Source organism: Notolabrus celidotus, chromosome 19 (assembly GCF_009762535.1).
Source record: "Notolabrus celidotus isolate fNotCel1 chromosome 19, fNotCel1.pri, whole genome shotgun sequence".
In the NCBI taxonomy this organism is placed as follows: Eukaryota; Metazoa; Chordata; class Actinopteri; order Labriformes; family Labridae; genus Notolabrus; species Notolabrus celidotus.
Window position 1 is genome coordinate 25,893,148 of NC_048290.1, and position 17,747 is coordinate 25,910,894.

Sequence of the window (17,747 nt, forward strand, 5' to 3'; positions counted from 1 at the left end):
AGTAAAAGCAATAGAAGACAAAAAGATGTCTCTGCACAGGCTTGTCTGTATTTTAATGTGTGGCTCTGTCTGTAGTTGTCAATATGTGCATCATGAGTATTTACCCCTCCCCATTGTGTCCCCTTATTGTCCAGTGTGATTAGTCCAATCTGATTTGTAAGAGCCGCAGGGCATCAGAGCAGAATTTGGAGAAATACGTAGTTGCTGGTGTAATTTTGGTTTTCCCTTTTTTTAGGATGGTACAGAACCAGTTGTAAAGGATGTGCACCCGGGAGACAGCGTCCACAGCCTGCTCAGTATTCTGGACATCATCACTGTGAGCTCCTTGTTTCCTCCATCTGCACATCAGACTTACTCCCCCTGCATCTGTCCCTGTTTGCCTTCTGATCTGTTTGTTTCTCAGTTCACTGTCTCAAATATTCACACTCTCAGCCATGCTTTTTGTGTGGAGCAGTTCTTTTTGTACTTTCTGTTCAACCCCTATTTACCTTAATATTTCTATTTACCATTTAATTTAGGTCATTTGTCCAGATGCATGTTTTGATTTGTTCATCCATTTGGGTGAAATTTCATTAATTAGAGCAGTATATGTCACAGTTACTATGATGCTACGGGATGAGGATTTGATTTTCCACAACTTAGAGTGTCATTAAGATTCTGGGAATAAATAAATAAATTTCAGTTTAGGACACTGTATTTGTTCAGAACAGACTGAATTGAACATGCTGGCTCTAAAAAACAAACTTTTAAGGATCACATTGATGCAGTTTATGGTACACAAAATTAAATTATGATAATGTTGGAGAATCAATAGTGTTTTTTCAATCCACAATACAGGAAGTGGTTGAACTTAGCTTAGCAAAGTGGATGGATGGATAGCTAAGTCAAACGTAGTTATGAGGTTTTAGTGTCCTTGCTTTATCTCTCTGCTTTGACTGTTTTGCGTTTCCCAGGGTTACCCAGCTCCATATAAGACTGTCTCTGCACGGGCCGCAACTCGCTCAACCATCTTACGGTTACCTGCATCAGCCTTTGAGTCGGTGTTTAAGAAGTACCCAGAAACACTTGTTCGCGTCATTCAGGTGACAGATTGTCTAACAGTACATGCAGACTATGTGATTGTTTACTGAAACGTATTGGTACAATTTAAAATGTAATCATTTTGATCTAAGTTGGGTGTGACTACATCTGCTGTTTAATATGTTCTGCTCTGTTTCCTCACTATTTGATTCCTTGTGTTACAGATAATCATGGTGCGCCTCCAAAGAGTCACCTTCTTGGCGTTACATAACTATCTGGGCCTCACAACTGAGCTCTTCAATCCGGTAGGAGGGAAATTAATTAGTGCTCACACATTAGCGTGTACACACACACACACACACACACACACACACACACACACACACACACACACACACACACACACACACACACACACACACACACACACACACACACACACAGAGTCCTGCAGAGAGGCTGGCTATGAATTTGTACATAAACAAGCACAGGAGGCGCATACACAAGGTCACACACATGCAAGCTAATTTCATACAACATTAAGCACAGTATCATAACTCGGTCCTTCATTAAGCTCATCGGAAATGAATAAAAATGATTTCAAACCGTCCATACAATAAAGGTGGACAGCTGACTGCAACCTGCTCTGCCTTTGACTTTATGATGAACAACAATATACTCCTCGTATCTTGGGGAGAGACCTTCATGTTTCTTATTTCAGAAGGATTTCAAAAATCAGCATTTATATTAAGTCACTTTTAAGTTTTTGTTGATTTTAAAATCTGTTTATTAAAGATTTCAGTGTAATCCCAAATTTTACTCTACCTGACTGACTGAATGTTGCTTGTTTTTTTGTTTTTTTTTTCAATATTATTTTGATTGTTTTCAAAATTCTCACAACATGTTTTTAGCTTCCCTTTAACCCCCCCGCCCCCTACATCCCTTCACTTAAGACAGAGTATACATAAATAAAGTAAGAATAACCAGCAAAAGGAGAGAGAAAAAAACAACAAAAAAAAACAAACATAGGCCAAAAAGAGATAATGTGTTCATACAACTGCAAATTTCATATGTGTATCTTTTAAGAATAAAGCACAACATTTTATTCAGGGATAAGTAGCCCGTAAACTTCATGATATAATTAAAAAGAGGACAAGATAAATAAAAAAAATTATAATGGCAAAGTAAGAAAAGTCTATATACACACACACACACACATACCTACATATATATATATATATATATATGTATACACAGACACATACCTACATACACATATATACAAACAAAGATATATGTATGTTGTTTGTTGACTAGTTTGTTTTGTCGCCTGATTGACAGGAGAGTCAGGCAGTGCCCTTGACAAATATAAATAGCATGATGGCAGAGGCAAATTCTGTGAAGGCGCCCCGTCGTTTGCACTTTCAGGACGAGTTACCTGCCGGGACCATGGAGAGCCCCACAGAGACAGGTCACACACCCACACACCACACACACAAACACAAACACAAACACAAACATAGACAATTCCAAACATACACTACATATACTGAAAAACTGTGTGGATGGGTTGAGACTGATCCAACGCTGACACTTCATTTTGCAATAAACAGATGGTGGAAAGGACAGCCCTTCAAACAGCTACAGGAAGCTGCGATCAACATCTATGCCCACCGACTGCGCAGGTGGGTCATGGCCTGGTATATAAGTGATCTCGTAATGGCATCTGTCTCTTTTAATTTCCTGCACACACTTATCACAGGCACTGATCTGGTAAGGACTCACACCTACATGTAGTCACACCAGAACTCTCCTCTCTTGTCGTGAGCTGCAGGTAATGACCTGAACATGGCTTGTGAGCGAGCTCGTGTCACAATAGAAGAGGCTCCATCTAGTCCCGTCATCACTCCCAAAGTAAGAACCCCGAATCTTGTCCCCTTTTTCCATGAAGTTTGCTGCATAGAACACCATACCCCAGCGTACATTGCAGCTTCTGCTCGTCATGCTCTTCCACATTCATCCCTCTCTTGTGTCTGACTTTGCAGTCCAGCCTGAAGAAGAGTGTGACAATGCAGCACACTCCCTCTGAAGTGTTTCACTACACGGACAGTGGGGGGCACTCTGATGCCATCCACCTCAGCAAGAGCTCCACAATTCTCCAGGCTGCCAAGAAAGACCTACTGGGCATCATCCAGCTGCAGGTGACAGGCTGATCACAGAAAATGAACATCAACAGGGATGTTTGCGAAGTGACATATTTGATGGAAATGTTGGATGGATGAGCTGAAAGTTCTCTTAGAGTAGAGCTTAGTGACGTTTTGGATTAATAAGCAGATATTTGAATGTTTTTTTTTCTGCCTCAGGACCCCAGTCTGCTCGAGGGCAGAGTGACTCTCCATCAAGTCAAAGCTGGTTCTGTGGTGGCTCGTCAGGGAGACCAGGTTAGACCTTCTTCAACATGTGCAGGCATTGCAGGGGTGGTTAACAAACCAGGCTCACTGGAAGAGCCTTGTGTCTTTGATGTGTTTCTTATGTCAAACACTCACCTTAGAGTTCTCTGTCAATGAGAAAAGTGTTGTTGATTCATTGATATCGAAGTGCAGTATTTTAGAATAGTTTATTTCAATTAGTTGTGGTTGAGGGCAACTACTGACCCTCTCCTTCTCTGCTTTTTGACTGTGACCCTCAGCCACTACACAGTTACATTAAATAAGATTTTAGATCTCTTCAAGCTTAGAGCAGTTTGTTTCTGCACTTTATTCTATGACTTGCAGGCTAATGTTCGCTACCAATATCAGAGGACTTAAGAAAATAATATCACTTTTATATCTTCTGTCCTTTTGCAAGAAACAAGTAAATAACATTTAGACTTTTTATGACAAACAGGAGTTTAACTTTCAACCATATAGAAAACCACTTATAAATGTATAACTGTGAAGTTTATCTTTGATCTTTCAACCAATCAGTGTGTCCCATAAGCACATCTCTATGTTACAGTGCTGACTGCAAAATGTGTCCTCTTCTGTCCTCTCGGTGCTCCAGGAGGTGAGCATCCAGTTTGTCATTTCTGGCCTCCTCCATGTTTACCAGCGGATGATTGACCGTGAAGAAGACACGCGTCTGTTTGTGACGCACCCAGGAGAGCTTGTCGGTCAGCTCGCTGTCCTGACTGGGGAACCGCTCATATTCACCGTTCGAGCCCAGCGGGACTGCAGCTTCCTCTCCATTTCCAAGACCCATTTCTATGAGTCAGTCACACGCACGCATCTGCACACACCCATACGTAGAGACAATGTACATGTGTGGTGTTCTGTTCTGTGTTCAGAGGGTCTTTATTTAAAAATACAGTGAGCCTAAAGGACTCTTTGCAAAACTGTGTGGCAGATGCAGGATTGTTAAACCTGAATTTAATACCCCCTTGGGCGTAAAATTAGTAGCTTTTACCAACCTTACAACACTTAAAAGAACTGCAGTGCATCCAGTCCATTTACAGCATGCACACATAAAGGCTCCTTTTATTATCTTGTAGGAGGAGCATGATTCAGCTTGGAGTAAATCCATTAAAAGCTTGATTTAAAAGCAGTTCAACTGCGAGTAACATGTGAATACTATTTACATGTATTAGAGTCTTCTGTGCTAAGGAAGGCTTCATTAGCTTTGAGCTTGTTATAGAAAGTCTGTATTTTTCCGACCTTATCATTTGAAGATTAACAGTGATGCCTCTTTGTGAACTACAAACGTAAATGGGATCATCAGTGACAGGTTTGACAATTTATAGATTGTAAGTTTTAATGCCTCTGACTGCAGTGAGGGTGTCGGTGACAGGCAAGATGATTGACAATACACTTAAGAAATGTCCTTTTTTTAAACTTTTCATTGATAAAAAGGAAGCAGGATCGGGTTTTTTAGTGAGAAAATTCTACTTACAGAAAAAACAAAGGAGCAAAGAATGTAGGAGTTACAACTTTGTTGGCAGGGAGCGCTACAATTATCACAAATGTGAAGTTTCATACAGTAGCTTTAGGAATTGTAGTATGTCCTATGTATTACAAAAATCTTTATTATTAAGATGCTGAAACATCAAAAGTGAACAAATTTAGTTGAGCTAAGTCTTTTTTCACCTTCATATCGCTGGCCAATCTGGCTGATAGGTTTATGTTTTTGTTTAGCTCCATTAAGTTGTTTAGGCTGCCTTTTGTCACAAAGTTTAATTTCATTTATTTGACACTCAGACCATGATCCCATGGTATGGCGAACAGAGAAAACATACAATAAAAGTAACAAAATGATGGCACACGGCATGCTGAAGTACAACAGATCTTACTTTAACAATGGAAGGACATTTTTCAGAAGAGCCCCTAATTTGCAAATAACTTTTGGCTTATCCGATTGCAATAACAGAATTACTTTAAACGCAGGGGGATGTTTTAAAAAAAACTTTAGTATGTACCTCTCTATAACTCACTATGCTTACATTCTTAAATTCAAACTAAATATGGTACTCGTCACCCTATGATCATCATTACAGAGATTACAAATCCTCTGTATTCTATCCAGGCCTTTACATCCTCCATTAACCTTAGGGATCCTGGTGTTGTTCACTTTAAAATTACAGATAGCCTGTCTATACTTTTCATTTTCATAAAGCAAATATTTTTCCAGTTTAATTTCTTGTTTAGATTCTACATATAAATCGCAATGATATTCTATTTTTATTGTAGGTTCCAGATTTCCAAAGGTTAGATCTCAGTCTCAGTTACTGTATTTGGCTTGTATGGCAGCCAAGACTGTAGATGATGATAAAACATTTAACATTTACGTTAAAGGAACAGTAATAAGGGTATGTTGGTTGTCGTATGCCTTATTTTTCAGTGATTGTTTTTGTCTCCTCCTTAGGATAATGCGAGTGGAGCCAAAGTTTGTGCTGAACGTGGCTCACACTGTGGTGAGGAGAATGTCCTCTTTCGTCAGACAGATTGACTTCGCTCTGGACTGGATGGCTGTGGAAGCTGGTAGAGCGGTCTACAGGTATACTTCTTATAACCTTGAAATGACCTCTTTCATATCGAATCAAAGTTGAAGTCAATCAGGCTTGTTTATGTATTTTCCCTGCTGAATTGAAGTTATGTGTGTATTTTCCAGGCAGGGAGAGAAGTCTGACAGTACTTTTATAGTGCTAAGTGGTCGACTGCGTTCTGTCATCCTAAAGGAAGACGGCAAGAAGGAGCTGATAGGAGAGTACGGCCGTGGGGACCTGATTGGAGTGGTAAGGGCCATGATGGCGAGGGTGGGGTGGGAGACAGATGGTGAATAGTAGGCGAAAAAACTATGAATATCTACTATGTTTGTGCTCTGCTAAGATTTTTTTTCACTCCCAGCATCCTCATGAATATTAATATTGGTGTATCAGGATAAGTAGTTCTGAGCCAAACTTGCAGATTAAATATGCATGAGGAAAATAGTTTATTACATTCACAGCAGTTAATCATCACATTGGTAGCATGTTCACTGTCAGCAAGTAAGAGCTATTCAGAAAAACAGAGTGAGCTCCTCAATGCATGACCATGAGACTGCTATCACTGCCTGTACATACAAAAAATCACCCAGTTACAGCCTGAGAATATTTAAGGAAAAGTATCACAGAAACAGGGTCATAATAATAATAATAACTCATCATAATTCATCTTTAATGCTCTTAAGTAAGAATCAGCTGAACTAGTCAATCTGCCAAATTAACTATGGACAAACATTTTGAATTTTTTGCCTTAGATTTTCTTTCCTTACTTTCTAAATAGGAATAAATATTTTCAAGTTAGAATATTCAGAATTGATTTAGCAAGAATGCAAAGCTAATCAAAGTTTTTTTTCCAGAGTTGTCAGCTTTGAGTCTAAAAATGGAAAACACACGGCAGCACTGTTTGCAATTACATTTTGATAAACTACGTAAAGCTAATTCACTTTGTGATTCTTCAGCCACCTCCCCATTGGCTGCTGCTGCTCATCTCTGCTGAGATGCGTCTAATAATACCTGTGTTGATGGATGCTATGGTTACTGTTACCTGCAGGAGGGTGGCGGTCTAGCAGCTTCTGTGATGGAGGAAATAAGGTTGTAATTGTTTGACTTCGGAGACAAAATTAGCACAGATGTGTTAACGTCACCTCAGGATCACGAGATGGAGAGATCTTATTTAAAGCTCATTTTCACTTAAGGTTTAAATTAACTAAACAAAGGTACAAAGCTCAAATGTCATGAACTTGCATATGTGTTTTTGAAGTGCTGTATTCCTCAAAGTATCCTGTAGGTAAATTTAATTCAGTGATCCATCATGTTTTAAGCTTTGGAATCATTGAAGTTTGCTTCACTTTTCAAACTAGTCGTTTCTCACTTAAGTAAACTACATCATGTGTCTTTTGTTTTCCCACAGGTGGAGGCCCTAACCCATCAGAACAGAGCCACCACAGTGCACGCTGTACGAGACTCTGAGCTGGCAAAGTTACCAGAGGGAGCTCTCAGCTCCATCAAGAGGAAGTTCCCACAGGTACATCCAGTGAAAGTTATTTTCCATGGATTGGGCATATGTGTGGGATTAACGAAGATCAGCTATAAAAATGATCCAGCCCTCTAGAATGAGCCTCTGAATAATCTTGTGATTATCTGTGCTCAGGTTGTTACCAGGTTGATCCACTTATTAGGACAGAAGATCCTCCAACAGGTTAATGGTCCTCTGACAGGTGTGTGTATGCATCTACATAAGCATATGCTGTTTCCCGCTGGTGCTCAGGGTTATTCAACCAGTATGGGTGTTTATGTCAATTTACTGTTAAGTGAGAGCTTTATTAATATTTATGCGTTTCCCCAGCTCGCAGCTTGGCTCTCCACACCCCAGGCAGCAAGTGGGATGCAGGGAACCAAGCCTCCAACCTCTCCACTGTGGCAGTCCTGCCTGTCTCTGAAGAAGTACCTCTCACTGCCTTCACCCTGGAGCTGCAGCATGCACTCATCGCAATAGGTATAATGAGAAGCATTGATAAAATGTTTCACCACAATGCTCAACACTTCAGGTCCTAGATCTCTTTATACATGTCTAACAACCTTCTTAGAAAACAATCTGATCCATCTGCATACATTTTCACACAGACAAGGACACAAACTTTAGTGTTATGTATCTGCTTATGTTGTTTAGTACTCCCTATTGGTAACTAGACTGGCTCTTCATTTCTAATGGTTGAATCAGATATTGGCATATTCCACACCCTTTAGTCCTGCCCCTAGTTTTGGAGGGCCCTTGACAGAAAAACGGCCATCCTAATGGAGCACTGAAGGGCAGGGTTTGAAATCATGGGACACCACTTTTGATGTCATATTTCACATGATTCATATACTACAGCATCGGTATAACTACACTGACATAAACAAGTCATTGTTTACTCACATTTCCAAGCAAGGTGGGAGGAAAGATTTCCTATTTTGCTTGTTAAAGCTCCATTTAGGGTCAACACAGATGTTTTAACCATTTCAAACACGTGCGCATGATTTTTTGCAAAGATATTGACTTCTTATCACAGCCATGGTGTATGTAACCCTGCCTCACTTCAAAACATTTTTGGGTTACAGGTCCCACTCTGCTGCTGACCAGTGACGTCATTAAACAGCGGCTTGGGGCTGCAGCCCTAGACAGGTATGTTTAGTGTGGACTGGAATTCACTGAAATATAGCGCTTCCATTCTCTTTAACATCATCTTAATACTCATCGTTTCATTTGTTTATTCTTTGAGTTTTCTTCCTCTTTCAGCCACTTATTACGTTCAGTTCAAGTATGCTGTTTTGGCACAACAGGAAAAATGGATCCACTATATACTGCCAACAAGGCAGTGCAGCTTGTCACTAATGGACTCCTCTTTCTCTTCAGCGTGCATGAGTACCGTCTGTCCAGCTGGCTGGGCCAACAGGAAGACATCCATCGCATTGTCCTTTACCAGACTGACTACACACTGACCCCGTGGACACAGCGCTGCATCCGTCAGGCTGATTGCATCATCATAGTGGGACTTGGAGAGCAGGACCCAGCTGTTGGGGAGGTGAGGATTCAGGAGGAGAATCAGTGGCGAAGGCAGCCATGAGTTTAGGAATCCAGCTTTTGCTTGATAATTTGGGGTCTCTTACCAAATAGTGAAAAACACCCATCACAGGTTTTTGAGTCCAAGGTGATGTCTCTATATGGCTCAGAGGTCAGTTCTCTGTGTGTGTTCAAAGTGAGGGGCTGCATTAAAGTATTATTACAGAAAACAGAGTGGTGACAGCACTACGTGTTTCCAGTAGTGTGACTGACATCGCACATCCTGCAACGTGCGCATGTGCACATTGCAACTGGGATGGTCAAACAATATATTGTTCAGCCCTAATATAAACTAACTACTATGACAGAAAGTAAGTGGAGATACATTCATTGGACATGTGTTTTGATTTCTAGTCTGACCCTTGTTCCATCTGTTAACATGGAAGAAGTGGGCTTCAGACTTATACTGCATCAAGTCACCAGGTGGAGCCGTAAGCGTCTAGGCTTCACTCAAATAGCTATTGCGCTGTTCATGTCTTACACCGTCTATGTTCCTAACGAGTTGATGCTACAACATGTGGCGAACTGTCATGTATGTATTTAAATCATTATTTACTTGAGTTTTACTTTTGGGGCTTTTACACCTTTTATATCGAGAGGATAAGACAGTGACTTAACAGGAAAACCAGGAGGGAAAGTAGGGAACTGCATGCAGGAAGGAGCCGCAGGCTGGAATCTAACTAGCGCCTCCTGCTAATTGGCCACGCAGCAAAACCACTAGGCTAAATCCATGCCCCTGTTGCTTATTTATATTCAAAGAATATTGTTATTAATGTGGAGTCCTGTTAGCAAATGCAAATACAAACCTTTTTTTTTTTTTGTTTTGAGTTGAATTTTTTTTTGCTCTGTTTTTTGATAGCTGGTACATGCCTCACTATGCTCACCAGCTAATTAATAACTGTGTCTTTCTAAAGTTTTGTGCTTAGCAAACACACAGTGGGATTTAAGTGTTTTTTTCCACTAATAAACAGTTGCCTTCTGTAGAAAAAGCCAAGAAAAGACCAAAAACAACAATTTACTAGTTTGTCCTCTGACCCAGTGTGTCTTTAGCCTTTAACCCACTGGTATCCTTTGAAGAATAAAATCCTTAGCATTCATTTTGTCACTCCAAACACATCCATAGTTCCCCCATAATGTCATTTTCATCATTGGTTACACTTCTTCTTAGGACATGATGAGAAATGGATCACCCTCACCCTTCTGCTGTTGCTTCTACTGTATCTATTAAAGGAGATAACTTACACTTATTCCTATTTGTACAAAGCTCAGTGACACCATGGCTCCATGGCCCAGCATTTCATTTGATTTCACTGCCTCAAACAGATCACCACTACAGTTTAAAGGCCAATGTAAAAAGAATGACTTGTTTGTGTTTCAGTGGTAGATTTGTTGAGCTATTGAGTATACTGCAGCAGGATGGAGTATGCTTGGTTGACTCAATATGAACTACAGAGTCCATGTTTATAGGAGAGCAGGAACATGTCACCTGGAGCTCCAGTTGGACTTATCGATGTTTTCCAGTTTCAGCGGTGTGGAGTTCTGTGTCACAGAGGGAGAAAACTACCTTCATATCAGACTTAAGCGTTCAGATCAGATTAGTTGTTGTGGAATTTACTCTCCAGGAAAAATAATCGCACCAATTATTGTTACCTGGGCTTTTGTTCAGTCTATTCTCTTTACACTCTAAAGCCATGATCTTGGTTTGGCCTGATTTGATATCAAGGTCAGAGCTGATCATTATACTCTTAAATCAGTGTTACACAAAGGGATTTAACCAAGTTAGCGGTCACAGGCTGTGTTAAGCCTGTGTTTGACCCTTGGGCATACAGGAGAAATTGGCAAAGGGTGAATGGATGTGTGAAAGAAAGGAGGTCTGGGAGAGGAAAAAGAGTGCACGTCCAGCTGATGAAGGAAAGGTAATTGCCTTCAAAAGGGAAAAATGGGCACTGAGAAAAGTAAGGAATGTAACATCGTTTAACAGGAGATGGTGGGAGAAATGGATCAATATTTGCTCAGGCCCAGAATGAGTCATAGCTCTGGGTTGATTTTATCTTTCAGGTCACACACACATGCACCTTTTCACTATGCACACACAAAACCTTATTGCAAAGGGCCTGTTGACTTGATGGGACATCTGACCTTCCTCTTGGACTTTAAGCCCCCCCACACACACACCTTTGTTTTTTTTTCAAAAGCTCTATAGTAAAACTACCTCAGCTGGGAAACTGCTCTTGAAAAATGTCTCAAAAAGTATCATTACATGGAAGAAACTACACTTTCATTGAAAGAACCTTTCAAAATAAGAGTCCCACTAGATTTGATTCTTGTTTTTCTCCTTGAAAACACAACAAACATTCAGACAAACAGATATGTTATTGTTATCAAATGCCTACTGTTACCATGCTCACTTAAAGCTGAAGCAGTCACAAGTCTGCAGTATATTTCTGGGCTAACGCTCAATATTCTGTCCAAGTACCTCACCACAGCCCATCTGATAAAAGTGAGGAGTATAAAAACTTCTGAAACATCTGTGCTTGATGTCTCCCCTCTAGCTGGAGCGCATGTTGGAAGCAAGCGCGGTGCGGGCCCAGAAGCAGCTGGTGCTGCTGCACAGAGAAGACGGCCCCCCACCCAAAGGAACTGTAGACTGGCTTAACATGCGAAGCTGGATCTCCAGACACCTCCATCTCTCCTGTCCTCGAAGGGTTTTCTCTAAGAGGAGTCTGCCCAAACTGGTAAGAATAAAAGAAATGGTCAGAGTTTTACTCATCTGAAAATGTAGAATATCCTTTTATTGTTTTCTTTCTCATTCAACACCAACAGATTTTCCTATTGTCATCTCATTCCTTCTTTTAGAGTAACTGTCCCCTTCTTTTTTCAGTTGGAGTTGTATCAACGTGTGTTTGAGAAGCCAGCAGACCGACACTCAGACTTCTCCCGCCTGGCTCGAGTCCTCACAGGAAATGCTATCGCCCTTATCCTGGGAGGAGGAGGGGCCAGGTAACTGTCTTTCTTCTCAGTAATTGGTGAAAAAACTTCACGCCATGATAAAGGGTAAAGTAGGACATAAGCAGTTATTCTAGATGAGTTTGTGTCTACTTGTTAGAAAAGTTACTCATCTCCCTGTGTTTCTAAACGTATTTATTTGTCCTTCTGCTCAGAGGCTGTTCCCAGGTGGGAGTATTGCGTGCTTTGTGCGAGGCTGGCATCCCAGTGGATCTCATAGGCGGCACCTCCATTGGATCCCTGATGGGGGCGCTTTATGCTGAGGACCGTAGCCACAGCCGCATGAGGATGAGAGCTAAAGAGTGGGCAATGGTGAGAGTCAAAGACACACTAGTCTTGTTTCAAAACAAAATAAAAGACTGACTGATGTTTTGATTAGCTTGATAACAAGGTAAGACATTTAGATTGGGTCCCCACAGTAAATCTTCTGATTCTTTGAGAGGACGTTTTTTCAAGTAGTAGATAGGAGGCATGAAAAAGCTGACTTGAAATGCGTGTAGACGGAGAAAGATGACAATCAGCACTCTGGAGATGGATTTGAAACTGGGGAATTCTGCATCGTAAGGCCAATTTAGCAACAAGGAAAACCCCTCTTTCTATTTTTTCTACCTCTATTGAATTAATTTACTGTAACATTTTGATGTATTCTGACCTTGGTCAAACATCTGCAGCATGTTACATAACATCTGCTGGCTGCAGAGCCTGGAGAGACAACCTACACCTGTTTCTTCCCTCAATGGTGCATTGTTAATTATGTGTAGACACAATTGTGATGCACAAATAGTTCATCTGCATGCCTTCCACTCACTCCAGTGACTCTTGCAGAGAGGTTTTTTTTTTTTCATTCCAGTCTGTGCTTTTGCGTTCGTCCTTGTGAAGGTGATTCTCTCCAACTGCACGTTTTTGAAATTTAAATGCAGTTTAGCTCTGGATTCTCCCTTTGATACGATTAAACCTGCTGTGCTGATGAACCATCAAAAGTAATGGGTTGTTGCAGCACATACAGCCCTGGGTGGTTTGCATTTGAACTCTATGAGCAGAACTTTTATCTTTGTTAATATTAATTAAAATAATGATAATAATATTAATATTTTTCATCCTTATGTTTTTGACTGAGACTTTCCTTGATGGCTAATTTGAGACACCTGCTCAGTGCCCTGATATGCCGTCTGAGCATGTGGCACCGTTTGTCTTCCTGCAGTATTTCCAGCCCTCCTCGTCTGGCTCTGTCCTTGGTCCTGAAAGTTTTATTTAAAAGCAGCTGGCTGGGTTGCTACTCCTTCATGTTGAATTAAAACAACAGCAGTTGTAATGGAACATTTGTCTTTTGCAAATCAGGCAAACTGTCTAAATATCAACACTTATTTATGTGAGCGAGGTTCTTCAAATTAGTGAGTAGAGCCTGTATGCACAACAGGAGGGAAAAAAAAGCAAAGCTCAAAGAACCTTCATGCACAGCACTGACAAACTGAATTAATCTTAATCCAGCAAATGGTTCACCTCAAATGCACTTGGTTTATTTTAACAGAATGAGTCTGCTTTTTTTTATAGAGGTAGAGGAAACATTTTGACCTTTCTACCTTCTGGCTCTCCCTGTAGGAAATGACATCCGTGTTTAAGAAGGTTCTGGATTTGACATACCCAGTCACCTCCATGTTTTCCGGCGCTTCCTTTAATTCCAGCCTCAGCAATGTCTTCAAGAGCAAACAGATTGAGGTGAGTGAGAATGACACTAAGAAAAAGAGAGGATGGAAAATAATTCCTTTCATCAGGTAAACATCCAGAAATATCCTGTGGTAGTGCAGGATCACGTGAGCCTGTTATGTTGATCTGTTTTGATGTAACCTTTATGTGTATGCAGGACCTTTGGATCCCTTATTTCAATATTACAACTGACATCACTGCCTCGGCCATGAGGGTACACACTGATGGTAGGAACTGTGTTCTGTTATGATCCTTTATTCCTGTTTTCTCAGAGTCAGTTCACCCAAATTCAAACAACTTTATGTAACCTCTGTCCTCGTGGGTGAACTACTCAGAATTGTCGTATTGATGGGTTTGATTTGCTGGCTCTCATTTTATTTGCTTTGAATAAATTACAAAGGGTCTCATTCAACAATCTTTATTTATTTTGCGCTTGACAAGAATCCTAAGAGAAGTCTAAGGAAGATTTCTGAACCTATTTTTGAACCACAAAATTAATTGCACCTGTGTTCTTTAATTGATGAATACCTTAATAGCTTAAGTCTGAAGCTTTTGTAATATTTTCCCAAATAGCAAAGAGTAACACCCCTTGAATGTCCATAAAAAGACATAAGACTGCAGGGCCATGTGCACACAGAAAACACAGGATTAAAAAGAGATGAAGAAAGACTTCTTGACTGCTCAAATTCAAATCTGACAATGACTGGACTGCTAACATGAGCAAAAAGTGTAGTGGAATCTGAAATGGAGTTATGTCAGCTGGACATGAACAGCAAACAGGATGACTTATTATATTGTATTTAGAAGTTGTGGTTAGTGAGTAGTAAATATAAATCATTAACTTAAAACAGATACATTGGATGATGTTCAGAACACGCTGTCATCAGCAAAGGGAGAACACCAGATGGATGAAACAAAACAGTTTGATGTCAGAACTGAGGGAAAATCAAAACTATTCCAGTAACACAAGATATGCTGACTCATAATTTCTCAGGATTATATAACGTGGTGGTACATTTCCTCTAAAAGGCTGCTCTGTAAAAAGACAGTTTGACAGATTTGTCATTAAAATAACTTTTATTGTTTAAACAGACCTTTCTTTTTTTCTTCTTTTTTTGAGACGAGTACCTCTGTATGTGGGGCACTTAGACCGTTAGGCCAGACCTTTTTTTTAACATTAATCTAATTTTCTTTTGTTCAAATTCACTATTAGATATTATGCTGTTTTAGAGAAACATTACATAATTAAAATAAAAGGTGATTTATATTGAATCACCTTTTATGTATTTATTTATTTAATAATATTAATATTTAATAATATTAATATTTAATAATATACAGGTGCACAAGTAAGAAAAACACAATAAATACACCAATATTTTGCAATGAAGTATCAGCACTCAGATGTACACAGATGTGCTCTTTCATTTATTTATTTGTTTATTTTTGGCCAGTTCTGCCTTTAGAGACAGGACAGAGATTCAGACTGGGAGGGAGAATATCATGCAGGAAAGGGCTGCAGGTGGGGATCAAACTCAGGCCGTCCACTCAAGGACCGTCCAGGACTTGACAGTCTAAACACTGAGCACTGCCAATATGTTTTTGAGTGTTTATTGATTTGATTCTTACTCAAGAGCCAAGTCCAGGTTACTCTGGTGCTTGTCAGAATCTTCCTGATAAGTGTGTAAGTGGTTGTTTAGAAGAAATGTCTTCCTTAGAACGGTTGATGCATGAGGCCCAGAGTGCTTTAAGGACATAAAACTTGTCTTTGCTGTCTTAGGTTCCCTGTGGCGATATGTTCGTGCCAGCATGTCTCTGTCTGGATACCTGCCCCCTCTCTGTGACCCCAAAGATGGACACCTGCTGATGGATGGAGGCTACATCAACAACCTGCCAGGTTTATTACACTCAGCCTGTTGAATTCCCTTGTCCCTGGATGGTGTCATTTTCACCACTTCTGTAGGATTATTTCTCAAAGTTATCTTCTCCTTCTTCCCACCTTTTCTTCCCGTCCCCGCCTCTCCTCCCAGCTGATGTGGCGCGCTCCATGGGGGCCAAAGTGGTGATAGCAATCGACGTGGGCAGCCGGGATGAAACCAACCTCACTAATTATGGCGACTCACTCTCTGGCTGGTGGCTGCTATGGAAACGCCTCAACCCCCTGGCTGAGAAAGTAAAGGTAATGGATCGATTAAAACTGAAGACACAACAATAGATGTGCTGGGATGTGTAAAAGTAAATGAGTCCTATGAATAACAATGAGGATATTTTTGGAGGTGTTTTGTATTTCAGTGATGCATATGTTCATTTTGTTCATCTTGCATTTCACACGTGGTCTCAGGTGTTGAACATGGCAGAGATTCAGACTCGGTTGGCCTACGTGTGCTGTGTTAGGCAGCTGGAGTCTGTGAAGAACAGCGACTACTGCGAGTACATCAGACCCCCGATCGACAGATACAGGACTCTGGAGTTTGGAAAGTTTGATGAGATTGCTGTAAGTTTGAGAAAGGTGTTTTTGTCCCATCATGATGGTTTTACTTACCTCTTTTTATGTTCTCTAAGTTGTGAAATAATCCTCCAAATTAGCTCTGGATTCATTTATGTCTTATAATATCTGGCGTCAGTTGAGATAATATTTTAAGAGAACATCTGTTTGTGTTTGTGTGACGTAGGAGGTTGGATACCAGCACGGAAAGACTGTGTTTGACGTGTGGAGTCGCAGCGGAGTGGTGGAGAAAATGATGAAAGACAGACACCAGGAGGAGTTTCATAACACACAAAGCAAGAACAATGTAAGTATGGGCAGAAGGAAAGAACATAGAGGAGCACTGTAGAACATATGAAAAGAAAGCCAACAAACTGAGTTCAATGCAACAAGATGTCTTGATATTCAGAAGATATTCAGATTATGAGTTTTGCCCAAATAAGGACATGACTGACTTAACACCCGGATGGGAACAAATAGCTGTTGGCTAGGAGGCTCAAACTCCGCCTCTTTACGCCACACTATGCCTTGTTTAGCTCTGCATTTCCAATATGGCTGCCATTGCCGATTGGCTTAAAAAAAATGCTCAGGAACAGATGGGTGATGTCACGGATACTACATCCATAATTTATACAGTCTGTGGTTTCGCAGCATAATTGCGTGGATAAACGAGCTCACTGAGACATTACCTCCAAAACAGTTTTGCATTTTTATTCATTATTTTTAAAAACAGGCACATGTGGCTCTTTTGATTTATTTTTATCTATGTCTTACTAAACAGCATACATTATTTGTTTTTTACTGTTGAAGAAACACTCTTTCCAAATTATACCCCTTATGAAATTATGCTGATCAATCTGTTATCAACTTACATGATCGTCCAAAAAAATTCCATTTAGCAAATGTTACATCCTTACTAGGAGTAGTCTAAGATTTGATAAGACTTTCACAAGACACCTTATGTTAAAGCCTATACATCATCAAGCGGTGTAACTGCATCCATTATGAAACCGTTAAACAATAACACATTAGTAAGTGTAAATCCAGTACAGAGTCAATATCACCATCAACAAATAAAATCTATTCTATGATTCAGTTTGAGGTTAAACATTTGCAATTTATCTGTTAAACAAATAGAAGAGGAGATGAAGTCAAAGCTAAGAGTGAAAAGTAGTCTCAGTTATGTTCAGTCAATCAATCAATCTTTATCTATATAGCACCAAATCACAACAAACGTTTCCTCACGATGCTTTTATAAACATAGCAGGTCTAAACATACTCTTATTGTTAGTAAAGACCCAACATCAACACAGGATAAGGTCTAGTACCATCTTATGATCTCATCTTAATCCACCATGAGTAGAGCACTTTGCAGCATTTAGCAACTCACAGCAGCAAGAAAAAAAATGTCCTAT

At 40.1% G+C, this 17,747-nt stretch overlaps 1 protein-coding gene across 3 annotated transcripts in view; it reads left to right on the forward strand.

The window, feature by feature from the left end:
- The window catches only part of pnpla7a (patatin-like phospholipase domain containing 7a), a 31,292-nt gene that overhangs the window by 5,259 nt on the left and 8,286 nt on the right, over positions 1-17,747 (forward strand). For all 3 annotated transcript variants that reach the window (XM_034709269.1, XM_034709270.1, XM_034709271.1), the window contains exons 9-33: positions 236-316; positions 954-1,082; positions 1,245-1,325; positions 2,362-2,491; positions 2,634-2,705; positions 2,855-2,934; positions 3,066-3,221; positions 3,384-3,461; positions 4,063-4,268; positions 5,917-6,048; positions 6,163-6,286; positions 7,446-7,559; positions 7,686-7,752; positions 7,881-8,030; positions 8,636-8,699; positions 8,931-9,099; positions 11,690-11,872; positions 12,019-12,137; positions 12,299-12,455; positions 13,743-13,859; positions 14,005-14,074; positions 15,628-15,744; positions 15,878-16,026; positions 16,189-16,341; positions 16,520-16,639. In XM_034709269.1, the coding sequence (XP_034565160.1) occupies positions 236-316; positions 954-1,082; positions 1,245-1,325; positions 2,362-2,491; positions 2,634-2,705; positions 2,855-2,934; positions 3,066-3,221; positions 3,384-3,461; positions 4,063-4,268; positions 5,917-6,048; positions 6,163-6,286; positions 7,446-7,559; positions 7,686-7,752; positions 7,881-8,030; positions 8,636-8,699; positions 8,931-9,099; positions 11,690-11,872; positions 12,019-12,137; positions 12,299-12,455; positions 13,743-13,859; positions 14,005-14,074; positions 15,628-15,744; positions 15,878-16,026; positions 16,189-16,341; positions 16,520-16,639 (3,018 nt within the window). The remainder of the gene's footprint in view (positions 1-235; positions 317-953; positions 1,083-1,244; positions 1,326-2,361; positions 2,492-2,633; positions 2,706-2,854; positions 2,935-3,065; positions 3,222-3,383; positions 3,462-4,062; positions 4,269-5,916; positions 6,049-6,162; positions 6,287-7,445; positions 7,560-7,685; positions 7,753-7,880; positions 8,031-8,635; positions 8,700-8,930; positions 9,100-11,689; positions 11,873-12,018; positions 12,138-12,298; positions 12,456-13,742; positions 13,860-14,004; positions 14,075-15,627; positions 15,745-15,877; positions 16,027-16,188; positions 16,342-16,519; positions 16,640-17,747) is intronic.